The sequence below is a fragment of the Moschus berezovskii genome, chromosome 4 (assembly GCF_049115385.1).
Source record: "Moschus berezovskii isolate FMDL1 chromosome 4, NW_MosBer_1.0, whole genome shotgun sequence".
NCBI classification, from domain to species: Eukaryota; Metazoa; Chordata; class Mammalia; order Artiodactyla; family Moschidae; genus Moschus; species Moschus berezovskii.
The window spans coordinates 95936646-95953906 of record NC_142463.1 but is presented as its reverse complement, the minus strand read 5'-3'; the positions used below and the strand labels follow the sequence as shown (position 1 = coordinate 95953906).

The following is a 17261-nucleotide window of genomic DNA, read 5'->3' as shown; positions in this document are numbered from 1 at the left end:
TTTCAGGCAAGTTACTCCACTTCTCTGAGCCTCAGTTTCCTTTTTGTAAAATAGTTGTAGTATGGGCCATTGCCTACCCACTCCAGTGTTCTTGCCTGGAGAATCCCAGGGACGGGGGAGCCCGGTGGGCTTCCGTCTATGGGGTCACACAGAGTCGGACACGACTGAAGTGACTTAGCAGCAGCAGCAGCAGGCCATTGCCTGGCCCAAGTAGCTATTTCGCTTCTGGGAACACCACGTCTGCCCTCCTAGGTTTGTCTTCAGGGATACTTGGAGCCCAGTTACTGTGCAGATGTGCTGGTGGGCGAGTGTGGAAAGTGAGTTTCCCTTTAATGAACCCTGATGAAGAGTCAGGTACTCTTCATTTAGTTTTCAGTTGCGTCCACTTTGCAGACAAAAAGAGGTTTATTTATTTATTTTCAATTATTTTTTTATTATTTTGGGCCATACTGAGCCATTGTTGCTACGGGGGCTTTTCTCTAGTTATGGTGAGGTGGGGCTACTCTCTTGTTGCGGTGCCCAGGCTTCTCATTGCAGTTGCCTCTCTTGTTGCAGAGCACAGGCTCTACGGCGCTCAAGCTTTAGTAGTTGTGGCCCATGGGCTCAGTAGGTGCACTTCCTAGGTTCTAGACCACAAACTCAATAGTTGTGGCACATGGGCTTAGTTGCTCCATAGCACGTGGGATCTTCCTGTCCCAGGGATTGAATGCGTGTCTCCTTCATTGGCAGGAGTATTCTTTACTGCTAAGCCACCAGGGAAGCCCAGAAGGAGGTTTAGAGAAAGTCCAGATCTTCGTCCAGATCTCCCATTTCACAAACTGAGGAAACAGACCTCCCACACCACTGCTGAGACCGCTTCTCTCTAGGCACACAGGCTGAGAGGGACAAGGAATAAAAAGGAAACCCAGCACCTGAAACCATCTGAGACCAGCCAGGAGGCTCTCTGTAGCTCTGCACGCCTGGGTCTGCCTCCAGGAGGACAGAGAGCGGGAGACCCACCAGCTAGGCCTTGCCTTTGCTTTCAGCTACGTGATGTTATGGACAAGTCTCTGCCTCTTTTAATGATAACATGTCTTGGTATGAGTCACTTTGATTGCATCTTATTTGAAAACTCTCCAGGCTTCTAGCATCTAGAAGGTGTGTTTTTTCTTTTTGGTCTGATTGGGTAGGCTCCACTGTCCTGTCTTTGAGTTCATAGATCCTTCTTTTTCTTCATCTAGTCTGCTGTTGAGTTCCTCTAGAATTTTGTTGTTGTTAGTTCAGTTATCATATTCTTCAGTTCTGTGACTTCTATTTGGTACTTTCATATGTCTCTTATATCTTCTCATTGAAGTTCTCAGTGCACTCATCCATTTTTCTCCCAATTTGGGTGTTAGGATCGTTAATTTTAATTCTTCAAATAAATCATTTATCTTTATTTCCTTAAGGACCTTTTCTGGGATTTTGTCTTGTTCTTTCATATGGAACATATTTCCCTATTTCTTTTCCCTCGACTCTCTTTTGATTTTTATACATTAGATAAAACAGCCACCTCTCCCAGTCATGAAACAGTGACATTATGTAAGAGATGAACTTTATGGTCCAACCTTGCCTTAGCTCTTGGTTGTCTCTCAATCCTTTGTGATTGTCTTAGCAGTCTATTTTTAGTAGTTAGGGCAATGCCAAAGAACATTCAAATTACTGTACAATTGCGCTCATTTCACATGCTAGCAAAGCAATGCTCAAAATCCTTCAAGCTAGGTTTCAGCGGTACATGAACCAAGAACTTCCAGATGTATAAGCTGGATTTAGAAAAGGCAGGGGAGCCAGAGATCAAATACCAACATATGCTGGATCATAGAGAAAGCAAGGGAATTCCAGAAAAACATCTGCTTCTGCTTCATTGACTATGCTAAAGCCTTTGAGTGTGTGGATCACAACAAACTGTGGAAAATTCTTAAAGAGATGGGAGTACTAGACCACCTTACCTGTCTCCTGAAAAAACCTGCTGGTCAAGAAGTAACTGTTAGAACTGGACATGGAACAACAGATTGGTTCCAAATCAGGAAAGGAGTACACTGAAGCTATATATTGTCACCCAGCTTATTTAACTTATATGCAGAGTACATCATGCAAAATGCTGGGCTGGATGAATCACACGCTGGAATAAAGGTTGCCAGGAGCAATATCAATAACCTCAGATATGCAGATGATACCATTCTAATGGCAGAAGTTAAGAGGACCTAAAGAGCCACTTGATAAGGGTGAAAGAAGAGAGTGAAAAATCTGGCTAAAACTCAGCATTCAACAAAGATCATGGCATCTGGTCCCATCACTTCATGGCAAATAGATGGGGAAACAGTGGAAACAGTGACAGGCTTTATTTTCTTGGGCTCCAAGATCACTAAAGATGGTGACTGTAGCCATGAAATTAAAAGATGCCTGCTCCTTGGAAGAAAAGCTATGACAAACCTAGACAGTGTATTAAAAAGCAAAGACATCACTTTGTCAAGGTAAGTCCATATAATTAAAGCAGTGGTTTTTCCAGTAGTCATATACAGATGTGAGAGTTGGACCATAAAGATGACTGAGCGCTGAAGAATTGATGTTTTTGAACTGTGGTGCTGGAGAAGACCCTTGAGTCCCTTGGATGCAAGGAGATCAACCAGTCAATCTTAAAAGAAATTAACCCTGAATATTAATTGAAAGGACTGATGCTGAAGCTGAAGCTCCAATCCTTTGGCCACTTGATGCAAAGAGCCGACTCATTTGGAAAAATCCTGATGCTGGGTAAGACCAAAGGTAGAAGAAAAAGGGGATGACAGAGGATAAGAGGGTTGGATGGCATCACCGACTCAATGAATGTGAATTTGAGCAAACTCTGGGAGATGGTGAAGGACAGGGAAGCCTGGCGTGCTGCAGTCCATGGGATGGCAAAGAATCGGACACAACCGAGCAACTGAACAACCACCACCACCACCCCATAGTTAAGGGTGTGCCAAGACCTGCCAGTGTCTCAGAGGAAAAGATCTCAGCACCTAGATTCAAACTAGGACCCAGAGCCTCCGGCGATAGATTTTAAAGTATGCAAGTAATATATAGTCCAATGGGACTGCAAACATAAGTCCTACAGGCCATTAGGGCCAGGTAATGTGAATATTTGTAAGGCCTCCCCAGACAGCCATTTTGCTTTTTTGCATTTCTTTTCCATGGGGATGGTCTTGGTCCCTGTCTCCTGTACAATGTCACAAACCTCCGTCCATAGTTCATCAGGCACTCTGTCTATCAGATCTAGTCCCTTAAGTCTATTTCTCACTTCCACTGTATAATCATAAGGGATTTGATTTAGGTCATATCTGAATAGTCTAGTGGTTTTCCCTACTTTCTTCAATTTAAGTCTCAATTTGGCAATAAGGAGTTCATGATCTGAGCCACAGTCAGCTCCCAGTCTTGTTTTTGCTAACTGTATAGAGCTTTTCCATCTTTGGCTGCAAAGAATATAATCAATCTGATTTCGGTGTCAACCATCTGGTGATGTCCATGTGCTGTTGGAAGAGGGTGTTTGCTATGACCAGTGCGTTCTCTTGGCAAAACTCTATTAGCCTTTGCCCTGCTTCATTCCGTACTCCAAGGCCAAATTTGCCTGTTACTGCAGGTGTTTCATGAATTCCTACTTTTGCATTCCAGTCCCCTATAATGAAAAGGACATCTTTTTTGGGTGTTAGTTCTAAAAGGTCTTGTAGGTCTTCATAGAACTGTTCAACTTCGGCTTCTTCAGCATTACTGGTTGGGGCATAGGCTTGGATTACTGTAATATTGAATGGTTTGCCTTGGAAACATTTTTGAGATTGCATCCAAGTACTGCATTTCAGACTCTTTTGTTGACCGTGATGGATACTCCATTTCTTCTAAGGGATTGCTGCCCACAGTAGTAGTTATAATGGTCGTCTGAGTTAAATTCACCCATTCCAGTCCATTTTAGTTCACTGATTCCTAGAATGTCGACGTTCACTCTTGCCATCTCCTGTTTGACCACTTCCAATTTGCCTTGATTCATGGACCTAAAATTCCAGGTTCATATGCAATATTGCTCTTTATAGCATTGGACCTTGCTTCTATCACCAGTCACATCCACAATTGGGTATTGTTTTTGCTTTTACTCCATCCCTTCATTCTTTCTGGATTTATTTCTCCACTGATCTCCAGTAGCATACTGGGCACCTACCGACCTGGGGAATTCCTCATTCAGTATCCTATCATTTTGCCTTTTGATACTGTTCATGGGGATCTCAAGGCAAGAATACTGAAGTGGTTTGCCATTCCTTTCTCCAGTGGACCACATTCTGTCAGACCTCTCCACCATGACCCACCTGTCTTGGGTGGCCCCACACGGCATGGTTTAATTTCATTGAGTGAGACAAGGCTGTGGTCCGTGTGATCAGATTGACCAGTTTTCTGTGATTATGATTTTAGTGTGTCTGCCCGATAAAGGACAGAAATGGTATGGACCTAACAGAAGCAGAAGATATTAAGAAGAGGTGGCAAGAATACACAGAAGAACTGTACAAAAAAGATCTTCACAATCAAGATAATCACAATGGTGTGATCACTGACCTAGAGCCAGACATCTTGGAATGTGAAGTCAAGTGGGCCTTAGAAAGCATAACTAAAAACAAAGCTAGTGGAGGTGATGGAATTCCAGTTGAGCTATTTCAAATCCTGAAAGATGATGCTGTGAAAGTGCGGCACTCAATATGCCAGCAAATTTGGAAAACTCAGCAGTGGCCACAGGATTGGAAAAGGTCAGTCTTCATTCCAATCGCAAAGAAAGGCAATGCCAAAGAATGCTCAAACTACCGCACAGTTGCACTCATCTCACACGCTAGTAAAATCATGCTCAAAATTCTCCAAGCCAGGCTTCAGCAATACGTGAACTGTGAACTTCTAGATGTTCAAGCTGGTTTTAGAAAAGGCAGAGGAACCAGAGTTCAAATTGGCAACATCCGCTGGATCATGGAAAAAGCAAGAGAGTCCCAGAAAAACATCTATTTCTGCTTCATTGACTATGCCAAAGCCTTTGACTACATGGATCACAATAAACTGTGGAAAATTCTGAAAGAAATGGGAATACCAGACTACCTGACTTGCCTCTTGAGAAACCTGTATGCAGGTCAGGAAACAACAGTTAGAACTGGACATGGAACAACAGACTGGTTCCAAATAGGAAAAGGAGTACGTCAAGGCTGTATATTGTCACCTTGCTTATTTAACTTATATGCAGAGTACATCATGAGGAACGCTGGGCTGGAAGTAGCACAAGCTGGAATCAAGATTGCTGGGAGAAACATCAATAACCTCAGATATGCAGATGACACCACCCTTATGGCAGAAAGTGAAGAGGAACTCAAAGGCCTCTTGATGAAAGTGAAAGAGGAGAGTGAAAAAGTTGGCTTAAAGCTCAACATTCAGAAAACTAAAACCATGGCATCTGGTCCCATCACTTCATGGGAAATAGATGGGGAAACAGTGTCAGACTTTATTTTTTGGGTTCCAAAATCACTACAGATGCTGATTGCAGCCATGAAATTAAAAGACACTTACTTCTTGAAAGGAAAGTTATGACCAACCTAAACAGCATATTAAAAAGCAGAGACATTACTTTGCCAACCAAGGTCCGTCTAGTCAAGGCTATGGTTTTTCCTGTGGTCATGTATGGATGTGAGAGTTGGATTGTGAAGAACGCTGATCGCCGAAGAATTGATGCTTTTGAACTGTGGTGTTGGAGAAGACTCTTGAGAGTCCCTTGAACTGCAAGGTGATCCAACCAGTCCATTCTAAAGGAGATCAGTCCTGGGTGTTCATTGGAAGGACTGATGCTAAAGCTGAAACTCCAATACTTTGGCCACCTCATGTGAAGAGTTGACTCACTGGAAAAGAGTCTGATGCTGGGAGGGATTGGGGGCGGGAGGAGAAGGGGACAACAGAGAATGAGATGGCTGGATGGCCTCACCGACTCGATAGACATGAGTTTGAGTGAACTCCGGGAGTTGGTGATGGACAGGGAGGCCTGGCGTGCTGTGATTCATGGGGTCGCAAAGAGTTGGACACGACTGAGCAACTGAACTGAACTGAACTGAATGTGACTATGTCCTCTGGGTAGCTGTTGCAAATAAACATGGGGTTGCTAGATGATGAAAGTTCCTTTTTGGAAGCTTCAAGTTCTGCTTGCAGTTACCTGGAATGAGGCAGAAGGAGCGCACAGAGACGGCTTCCATAATCCCTCGAGTGCACTTTAGTAGGTGCCTAGATGTGTACCAGACCAGAAGGCTACTCCTCAGCCTAGAGCTTCAGGACAAGAAAGTAGGCCTCTTGCTCAGGAAGACTAGGGGTGTATGTCAATCTGCTGTTTGTGCTTTGCCCTGGGGTGGGATGATCTATCAGTCACAGGCCCGTGGGACTCAGGGATGCAAGCCCTCCTGGCCACGAGAGCCAGGCAATCAGTGTCTCCTGGGTGCCAGACCGAAAACCTGGGGCACCAGGCATGTGCAAAAACTCCCCTTCAGGAGATGCTGATGCTCTAGAGTGCAGAGGGAGAGTACAAAGATAGCGCCCGCATTCTGAGGTCTCTGGAAAGGTTTCCGTAGAACCTTAGATGTGTGTCTGATTGGAACCCTCAGGTCTCACCTGCAAGGATAGCCTATAGCCCTCTTTCATAGAAAGACTGGTCTCCTTGGAAACCATTGCCTCATGCTGTATGCCTTGGGGGGGTGAGGGTTGGCTGTTTAGAAACCCTTTCTCCTTTGGTTACAGTTTTGTGGGACCCTTGAGCATATTTTGGCCACCTCATGCGATGAGTTGACTCACTGGAAAAGACTCTGATGCTGGGAAATGTTGGGGGCGGGAGGAGAAGGGGACGACGGAGAATGAGATGGCTGGATGGCATCACCGACTCTGTGGACATGAGTTTGAGTGTAGTCCGGGAGTTGGTGATGGACAGGGAGGCCTGGCGTGCTGTGATTCATGGGGTCGCGGAGAGTCGGACACGACTGAGCGACTGAACTGAACTGAACTGAGCATAAAATCCTCGCTGGGCATCAGAGCCGGGTGATCTCAAGGTGTCCATTGAGTGGCAGCCACAAAAATCAGGGTGTCAGAAGCGGGTACAAGCTCCTTCCTGGGAGGTCCTGACAAGCTGGGGGCAAGGTAGAGGGGGGAGCACTTGATGGTGTCTGACAGTAGGCTTCATCCCTGGAAAGAACCCTGAAGGCCCCAGATGTGTGTTGAATTAAGTGTCTGCCCCTGGACTGATGCTATAAGGTACTCAAGTAAGCCTGTTTCATGTAAGGTCTGGGTGCCTTTCAATTGGCTCCCTTTGCGTTGGTCTCTGGGATGAGCCCAAACACGGGAGCCCTCTAAGAGCTGTTCCTCCATTCACTACAGCCTATGAGTCTTGTGGCCATGAGGCCCATTGGTTTTCAAAGCTAGAAGTCTGCTTTGAAGGGGGGGCATGTCTCAGGTGCAGGTCTTAATGTAGGGGTGCCTTTGCTCCCCAGGGAGAAGCTCTGGTTTTAGATTCCCCTCTGATTGTGGGTCATTGCACAGTGGGTAAAGTCTTCCAAGTGCTTTGCCTGATGTGGAGGAGTTGCTCAGCTAGTTTTTCAGAGGTTTTCGTTTTCAGAGGAAAATGTTCCATGTGTAGCTGTAGGTTCAGCACGTCCGTGGGAAGAGGTGAATTCAGGACCTTCCTACATTGTCATCTTGTGCCGGAACCCGCCCTTCTCTTTAAATAGAGAGTGTTGGCCACTGTGCTAAGTGCCAACTTCTCTTTTTAAGGCGCTGAACTGAGCACCAGGGATAAAACAGAAAAGAACAGACCAGCTCCCAGACCTCATGGGGCTTATAGGTTCATAGGCAAAAATAGATGTTAGATTCATTATTACATAATTGAGTAATACACAGTGAGAACAGTGAGTTCTATGAAGAAGCAGAGCACTAATCAACTACCTAAAAGGAGATTCTAACCTAATCAGGGAGTGGGAAGGGTTTCTCTTGAGATTATTTGAGGCCCAGGGATTGGAAAGCTCTGGAACTGAGGCAGGTCTGTCTTGGTGTCTCTGTGTACATCTCTTCCTCTTCTCTATCTTCTTATGTCACTTGCCATGGTCTGCCAGGCAATTTATTGCCATCCTAATTCCATCCATGACTGATTTTTAATAATCCCTAATTTCCAGCCTCCGGGTCTTGACAGATGGGGAGAGGCCCTAACTCATAGATTTCTGGCAAGCCTGGGCATGGATTTCCTTTGGGGACTTTCAGTTCTGATCCAAAAACAGACCCAAGATGAAGGTGAAATGTTAAAAATATGGCTGTTTTGGGCAGCAGGAAAAACGTCTGGTAAAAAGCGTGTGTTCATTCATTCAACAAGCACTGATCGTGTCAGATGTTAAGGAGGGTGTGGCCTGGTTCACTGCTCTAGGGAACTCTAGTTCCCTGGTGAGGGAATAAACCAATAAACAAAAATCTGGGGGCTACAGCAAGGTGTGCACGAGGGAGGGGCCACTGAACCTTTCCGAGGGAGCAAAGGCCTGAAAGGCACCTGAAAAGGTGAGTCGATTAGCCAGGAGGACGCAGGTTGATCCAAGGTTACCTTGGAAGGAGGATGCCAAGGGGAACTGCAGACTGACAGAAGCGGCGTAGAGCCCATTAGGACCGCTCAGGAATTTGGATGGCTGAGCAGAGATGGGTTTATGTGCTGAGGTCAAGGGTGAAGACAGGCCTGGTGAGAGGCAGCCAAGTAGAGCTTGGAAGATAGTGTAGAGCAATAGTTCTCAGATTTCGACATGCATCAGAATCACCTGTAAGGCTTGTAAAACAGACTGCTCTTCTCCTCCCTCTCTCTCCCCACCAGTTTCTAATTCAATAGTTTGAATTAGAATGCACTTTTCTAACAAGCTCCCAGGTGACGCTGGTCTAGAGATGACCCTTTTTGAGAGCCACTGAATTAGAGGAAGGCAGAAAGTGGAGACCAGCCAGGACATCCAGATGTGAAGGGCGGTGACAGCAGAGAAAAGCATTTACACCAGCCACTGTGCTAATCTCTTTATGTGTAATCTCACATAATCCTTTTAACAACTCTGAAACACCATCCTTATTCTCGAGTAAATGAAGCGCAAAGAGACTAAATTCCATGCCCGTGGTCAGTTAGTGACAGGACCACTGTATCCAGGCTGGAGAGACACAAAGCCCCGGCTCTCAGCCACCACACGGGAACCAGCAGTGGGTGGTGACTGGTGGGGTGGTGGGGCCACAGCAAGATCAGGGAGAGAAGCCTCAGGTGACTTCTATGGTTCTGAAGTGGCCACAGGGTGACAGATGTCTTTGATCAGAGCACGTTCATTGTGAGGGGCCTCACCCAGATTCAGTTTTGTCACTGGGGTTAAGACTCCACAGTGTGCTGTGCTCTGAACAGACATCGAGAAAAATGGATTTATGGGTCTGGGGCTCAGGCTTCCCTGGTGGCTCAGACGGTAAAGAATCTGCCTGTGATGCAGGATACCTGAGTACGACCCCTGGGTCGGGAAGATCCCCTGGAGAAGGAAATGGCAACCCACTCCAGTATTCTTGCCTGGAGGATTCCATGGACAGAGGAGCCTGGCGGGCTATAGTCCATGGGGTCGCAAAGAGTCGACACGACAGAGGACACACACACAGGAAGAATGTAGGTGGGAAAGGGGGTGGGGACCTCCCCGAGGAAACTAGCAACAGAGGGGCAGGTGGAGATGAGGGCAGAAAGGTAAGGAGAGGGAAGCAGTGATGTCAGAAAGACAAGGCAGCTGGTTTCAGGAGACATGTGATGGCGTCATTAATGCTACAGAGGCCAAGGAAGTACCCAGTGGATTTGACACTCAGGTCAGTGGCAGCCTCAACCAGAACAATTCTGGTTGGCCAGAGTTCATGGGAGGCAGTGGAATGAGGCAGGTGGGACGATGGCAGAAGAGCCAGTAAAGGGAAGAAGTGATGGGTATTCTCCTTAGAAGCCTGTCCATGAAAGGAAGGAGGGTGAGAGCTAAAGAGATAAGGAACCAGTAATGACACCAAAAAATGACTGGCAAGAGCTCAGATATTGATGTGGCCAAAGGGACACGTGGTCTGAAGTGTCAAGAGAGCTTTACCCCAGGGATGTTTGAGAGGCATTGCGGGGGAGCATGGCTGGGAGTCAAGAGGGCTCAGTTGCAGATTTGTAGGGGTAGACAGTAGCTGACGTCAGTGTTCAGGAGCCATTTCTGTTCTGGAGCAAATCGTAGCTCTTACTGCCAGGGCTAAAGTTAGTGGGTGAGTGTTGGGTAGGATGAGGCCTGGGCTGCCTATAGGAGGCTTGGGAAGATCTGGCCTTTTAGGAAGCCTGGCTTTGATGCCAGCTTTGCCCACCCCCGTATCTGAGGTCTCTAGATCAAATGTTTGGCTATAAAACTTTTTCTGCAAGGGACTGTCAAACAGAACAAGGGCAGAGAGATTCTGGTGGAAAGAGGGCAGGAGGTTCCGGCCAGCCCTTGTGTTACTCTGCCCCTGCCTCCCCATGCTCCTGGAAGTCCAGGACTGCATAGAGTGCGAGGAGCCCCAGCCAGAAAGCTATCCATGGTCACCTCCAAGTCTGCAGTCTCAGGCTGCTTCAAATGCCTCTAAGTCAGGGAACCCATAACCTTCATCAGGGTTATGTTCACTGGTCAGCTGTCCAAGGGTACCAGGAAACAGATGTATGAGGATTAGACAGCAAGCCTCTGGAAGTCTCTGCCAGTGTAACCACATGGGCAGCCTCATTCCTGCCCTCAGAGCTGTATATTCTCAGGGAGGACACAGTGGTCACTTGTCTGCCAGCCCTGAGCCTGAGATCTCTGTTAGTTCTTAGCTTTATCCTAAGTTTCCTTATGAACAAGTGGCTCTTTAACAATGACTTGCCCACAGGCATAGGTGCTCATAGATGATCTTGGAGAAAGAAAGGAAGAACTGATGTGTTGGACGAGGAAGGCACAGATCACCCTGCCCTCCCAGTTCCCCAGTGGGAGAGGCTGGGGACGATGCCCGGTTGGTACGTGCGAGTCACTTATTCCCCTCCCATCTGCATACTTGCAAGTGAGTAGCACAAGAGGCAGGAGCAATGAATCAAGCTTTTCAGAGAAAAACCATAAACTTGAACCCAAACTATCATCACCTGGCAGATAATGATCACTGATGCCAGGGGTGAGGGATCCCCCCTTATTGCGTCTGCTTGAAGCAAGGATGGCCTTGAAATACAGCTAGTCAACAGCACTCAGGATAAGATTACTGAGTGATGGGACTTGAAGGGGTCCTTTACACTAACTTTATGAAAGCAGAACGAATACTTGACTCTGTAGTAAACAAATATTTCCACCTTTTTTCTTAAGTACCTTCTGGCACATAACCACTCTCTGAAATGGAGCTATTCCATGCTAAATTAGGTATGAGTTATGTGGAAGGGAAGCACTTGGTGATGTGCACATATATTCCAACCAGCTGTGTATAGGTAGCTTCCTACTTCTTAGATCTTGGTACAGAGACACTTGAGGCTGTAGTGGTCCTGGTGATTGGAGACCACAGCTGCGGCTGCGCCCAGGATGGGAAGAGGTCGGGGGGCCTTCTCTGAGGGTCTGAAAATCTTTCTCCTGACAGGTATGTTCATCAAGAAACAGATGTGGAGGCAGCAGTGGGGGGTTTCAGCCATGCCCCCTGCAGCAGCCCATGGGGAAACCTGTTCTGGTGAGCTTGTCTCCTCAGACCACAAAAGCATGGGCAGGAAGTTTCCCTCAGCCTGTGGTTCTGAAACTCGAATGTGAATCAGTATCACCTGGAGACTTATTAAACAGATTGCTGGCTAGCTTCTTGTTCCATGGCCATGGCTTCTCTGTGCTAACAAATCCCCAGGTGATGCTGAAGAGGCTGCCAGCCAGGGACGCACGCGCTGGGGAGCACCGCTCCGGCCCAATCTTGCGCAGACATCTGGACCACAGAACTGATGAGGGCTGTGAGGCGGACTCCATTATAATAGCCATCTTTATTTGTAAAAATCCAGATATAAAATGTATTCTTTCAGTCTTTCCGAGTTTTCCATTTTACAAAAACAAAAAGGCACATAAAAACCTTCCCCACAGTCGTTTCCACAGACGGATGTTTCTCGGGCAGCCCTCCCCCCACCCCCACCCCCCCATAGAGCTACATGCTTCATTCCGGGATGTCTCGCTCCCCACATGCTTCGGTGCTGTCCTACCAGGGTGGAATTCCGAATTCCAAGACTGAAGTACACAAAGAGGGGGTGGGCGGTGGGTGCAGAGTTTGTGGCATGATGCTCCACGGCGTGCAGGAGGGGGTCTAGTAGTAGGTCTCCTTCTCCACCCAACCTGCGGGCAGCAGAGAGAGACAGAGGGAAGACTGTGAGCTTCAGGGAACAAAGTTGATGGGGCCCCTCCCCAGCCCCAATCCTAACTAAAAATGTTTGTACTTACCGCCAGGGCGTCGCCTGATGATGAGCTTTCGGACTTCGTCATACACGAAGATGAGAAGAGAGTAGGGGAAGGCACAGAACCACCAGGTAGGTCTGGAAATAGAACCAGGTGACAATTTATATGTGGACACCACTCAAAGGAAGGAAGAAACTGCACATCAACAAAGGGACAGTGAAACAGATCATCCCCATAGGAGAAGCCAAGCACAGTCCTGGGTAACTGCTGAGCATTCACACACAACTCATGATAACAACACCCCACTTCTGCATGCTCAGAGCCTAGAAGCGCAGAAGAAAGCAGACTGCCACCTTCAGCTGGGTTTCCATGAGAACTGGTTGGTACTGTAGGTCAGCTTAGATTTTTTTTGTTGACAATTCCAGAGCCAACAGGATATTTCCTTTTTTCCTTTTCTAAAATATTTAAGAGACTCAAGTATATTTGGCTCATGTCCCGGCATTTGAAGATAAAAGAACTGCCAGTGTGGGTCATGACTGGTTTAATCATCCCCTGAATCTGGTCTCTGACAGAGTTTAGGAGAGTTAGGAGTGTGTTGAGTCCCAGAGCTGGGGAGTAAGCAGTTGAGTCCTAGTAGAGATCAGAGGCCTTTGGGGACCCAGGGGCTGCTGCCATGGTCCCCAGCCTGGAGACAGGCACCCTGGGCAGCCTCTAGAGGAGGTTGACACTTTGACTCCCAACTTCCCAGGGCAACCACAGGAGGAAGGCCGTCCCAGGGCAGAGCTCTGGCATCTCCCCCTCTTCCTGTCTGATGTGTCCTCCCCTCCACAGCTGCTAAAAGATGACTTCGCTTGACTTGGGGACCTTTGTAACTAAGCCACCTTCCACCCTGGGTAGAACCCACTGGGAATAAGTTCTCTCTCAAGTCACAGCAAAAGATGCTCAGAGGCATCAGTTTGTTGTGAGACTTTTCATTTTGGCCTTTTTAGAGAGCTCGATCCTCTTAGCCTCCTCTTAAAACAATGGCCCAAGATGACAGAATTCAGCTTGGGCAAGGCTTGCCCCCGTTGTGTGCAAACTCTGTGCAGGGGGCTGGGAATACAAAGCCAAAAAAAGACACTGTGGTCCTTGCTTTGAAGATTATAATCTATGGGGTGCACAAGTGAAAGCAATGGCAAAGGAAGGGTGTAGCTGCTGCACGGGCCCAGGAAGCCAACAGCACATGGGGACAAGCCCCAAGGGAAGCAACCTGGACGAACCGTCAGGGCTGATGGAGTGGGAAGGGAATGGCCTCCCAAATAAGAAGGCAGAGGAGGAGTGCTCAATTCACCTAAAGTAAGCCTGGATGGGTACAAGGCTAGGAAGACCGTCTGGCACAGTAACGAGACCCTGGATGCCAGTCTACCCTTACACCGCTGACAGGAAGACAGGGAAACCCACGAGGTCTGGTTACTTCTGGGATGTGAACAGGGAGAAGTGGTGAGGGAAACAGGCTACTTTCTCAGAGAGTCCAGATGGGTTTGAACAAGGATGGGGAGACTGATGTTCTGATCAAAGTCCCACTTTCTGTGGCCTAGCGTATTTAATGAGGATGCAGCTGCCTAACCGGAACCCATTGGCAGATACCACAAACACACTCAATCCTTCAAAACACTCTTGGGAGTTTGTGGCAAATTCTGCATGTGAAAATTCAACCTATCAAAGGTGTTGTCATTCACCATGTTCAAGGCCATTTGGGTTCTGACCAAAGACAAGTGCTTGGCTTCCTCCGAGTCTCTACCTATGCATGCTCTCCTGACACTACCAGTGCTCGACTATAAAGACCTCAGATTTGCGGCTCCACCATCCTCCTCTGAGAGGAGTCAGAGGCCCCAGAGATGAGGGGCTTGCGATGTGATGCACATCACTCACTGGGTAAGCAAGTCAAGATCTGGACTTGTGACCCCAAACTTCACAGCTGAGGATGCCCCCAGCTGGCCTCAAGACAACCGGGCTGTGGCACTCAGCTCAGTTGGCTGGTGAGCAAGCCCAAGGGTCAGAGCCTGGGTGGCCCTAGCAATGCTGATTCCTGGTCTGCATCACTGAGTCAGCCTTTGTTTCCCAGTCCAGAGGAATTCTTGTACCTATCACCCAACAGCTCCGAAAAGAACAGCTACTAACATGTGCCATGGGAGGAACAAGTCATGCTGGTTATTTCCAACTTTTTGACAACCTAAAAGAGGAGGGACTTACTTGAGGGGATACATCCTCAGGGCAACACCCATTCCAGGGCAGTAGGAAAGGAAAGCAGCAAGGGCTGTCTCTTCGAAGAGGCCAAATATTAAGATCTTGTTCCTAAAAACAAGGAGGGGGAGAGAGGTTAAAAAAAAATTGCAATTAAAAGTATATCTTCTAACATTTTTTTTTTTTTTTAATGTGGACCATTTTTAAAGCCTTTATTGAGTTTGTTACAATACTGCTTCTGCTTCATGTTTTGGTCTTTTTTGCCCATAAGGCACGTAGCTCCCTGACCAGGGTTCGAACCCATATCCCCTGAATTGGAAGGCGAAATCTTAACCACTGGCGTGCCAGGGGAATCCCTACTATGTTTCACATGGCAGGTTGATGTCTTCATAGGTCTTTCTGTATTTGTACTTAGGAACCTGTGGTCAGATGAAAAAACCTAGAAAATGACATTTTGCTTCATGAATTAGCTCCCCAAACAAGATTCTAGAACTTCTGTATTTAGCACAGGGTTTAGACATCCATCACCAGACCCGTCTTTGAGTTGAGACCCCCCCGACTGTGGCCTACTCACTTCATCCCCTGCTGGAAGACGGAATTCCTCCTGGTCTTGCAGATGACCAAGTCAGCCCACTGCACCACCACGATACTGACAAAGAAGGCAGTGTGGCACGTGAACTCCACGATCTTCCTCTGTTCATAGGTCTGAAATGCACAAGGCAGACCGATGAGCCTGGCTCTTGGCTCACATGTCCAGAGGCCATGAGGCCCTGTCCTCTGGTGCTAGAGGAGTTCTGTCTGGCACTGGCAGGCGGGCAGCCCTCACTCACCCACTGCTGCCCATAGCTGTCCTCCACGTCATTGATCCAACGGTCATCCCACGTCACTCGGATGCCCAGCAGGTGATTTGGGAGGAAGCCGTTCTCAGCCATGATCACAAAGTAAGTAAAGAAGCCCCCCAGGGCCTGGATCATACCTGAGAAGTTGAAAAGAAATTGAATGCCAGGGCCTGGTACAAGGCATCTGAGGGCACAATCCTTGCCCACACCTGTTCCACTTTGACTCACTTTTTAGAGCTTAAAAGAGGGACCTGGCCCTTGCTCTTAAAACACCCACCTCTACTCTATTCCTTGGTCATCTGCCTCTCTCAGGACATGACCCTTTAGGGGTAAAAATCCACATCCCCATTTTTTAATTCCTGAAAACAAATTACGACTCCTGTCCCATCTCTCAAAATTTTTACACATGGCCTTTTTGCCAGCCACTGTGGAAATCATGAATGCAGCACTTTCTGACCTGATCCTCCACTTCCCCCACTTCCAGGATCCTTCTCTCTGGGATCCAATCCGACTCTACTGCCCTCAACTCTTTGGGATGGGATTTCATCCTATACTCTGGACCATTTTCCTACTTCAAAATTAGGCCTTTCTAGCCATCAGCCAATAACTTTGTTGTCAGAAATGGTTAAATCAATCTTTGCCATATCTCCATAACGTACTTGATTTGTCTCATTCTTACCCTAGTGTTCACAGTGATGCAATTAGCCTAGAACGAGTTGCTGCTGGTGGCTTTACCAAGTTCTGCTAAAGGCAGTGTTTAGGATCAAAGGGCCTTTTCACTGTCGACCATCTAGACCACCTGTTAGCTGGTTCTGCTCCACAAGTGGAACAGAAATTAAGCACTGGGGGTGGGGAGAGTGGGGCTGCAGAGCTGCCATGTGGTGGTGACCAGTCAGCTAAACCTCCAAACTCCATTGGGTGCAGAGTTAAAGAGTTTGCTGAGTCCAATCAGCGGTAGTACTATATTTCCCCAGAAAAGCTGCCTTTGAGTTAATACTGCAGCTCTTAGGAGCAGTGCCTGGCATTCAAAAGGCTCCATAAGCAGGGGCGTTTCTCTGTTCTAATGCAGATGAGCTCAGTTGCAACTGCCCGGTCTAAAGAACTAAGGTTTCTGGGAAGAAAAAGATGTCTTCTCACATGGAAGGGAATCTAAAAAAAAAAAAAAATCCCCAGCCTTACCCTAGATCCTGGATCATCTTAGATTGGGAAGTTACCCCACTTCTGAAGCCTCAGAAACCCTGTCTGAGGCAGACACCACCCCTACAGATACTTGAAATCTGCGGGCTCACCGATCTGTCCATAGGCCATGCTGATCAGCCGCTCGTTCACAAGTTTGTCCGTCTGGGGGTTTCTGGGCTGTCTCTTCATGATGTCGCTCTCAGCCTGCTCATAAGCCAGGGAGATGGCAGGAACCTGAAGGAGGGGCGAGAAGGGATTTTAAGTCATCAGAAACCAGCAAGCTCGTCCTGTGACCCTTTAGTTTGTTCTCAAATTCCTGCTCTCCCTTAAAAAAGAAGTTTTTCATAACGAGATGTTACAAGTCCCCCTTCTTTTAGGGCAAAATGATAGAAAAGGGAAGATTTCTATCTGATAAATAGGTATTGACAGCTGTCTTGAAGAATGAGTAACACTGAAATCTTTGGTGCTGAGGCTGCCACACACAGGCCAAGAAATTCTCAATAGTGACATTTCCAAATGCTGGCCACGGGGACCCAGAGAGCACAGAGCCGAGTGCTCACGCCACACC

General features: G+C 47.4%; 1 protein-coding gene across 1 annotated transcript in view; it reads right to left on the bottom strand.

Moving 5' to 3' along the window:
- Positions 1-12030: 12030 nt before the first annotated feature.
- Positions 12031-17261, bottom strand: part of ATP1A1 (ATPase Na+/K+ transporting subunit alpha 1) — a 32612-nt gene continuing 27381 nt past the window's right edge. The window contains exons 18-23 of the mRNA XM_055402081.2: positions 16804-16927; positions 15506-15651; positions 15250-15380; positions 14685-14786; positions 12498-12589; positions 12031-12392 (exon numbers count right to left, since the gene is read on the bottom strand). Of these exons, the coding sequence (XP_055258056.1) occupies positions 12364-12392; positions 12498-12589; positions 14685-14786; positions 15250-15380; positions 15506-15651; positions 16804-16927 (624 nt within the window). The 3' untranslated portion in view covers positions 12031-12363. The remainder of the gene's footprint in view (positions 12393-12497; positions 12590-14684; positions 14787-15249; positions 15381-15505; positions 15652-16803; positions 16928-17261) is intronic.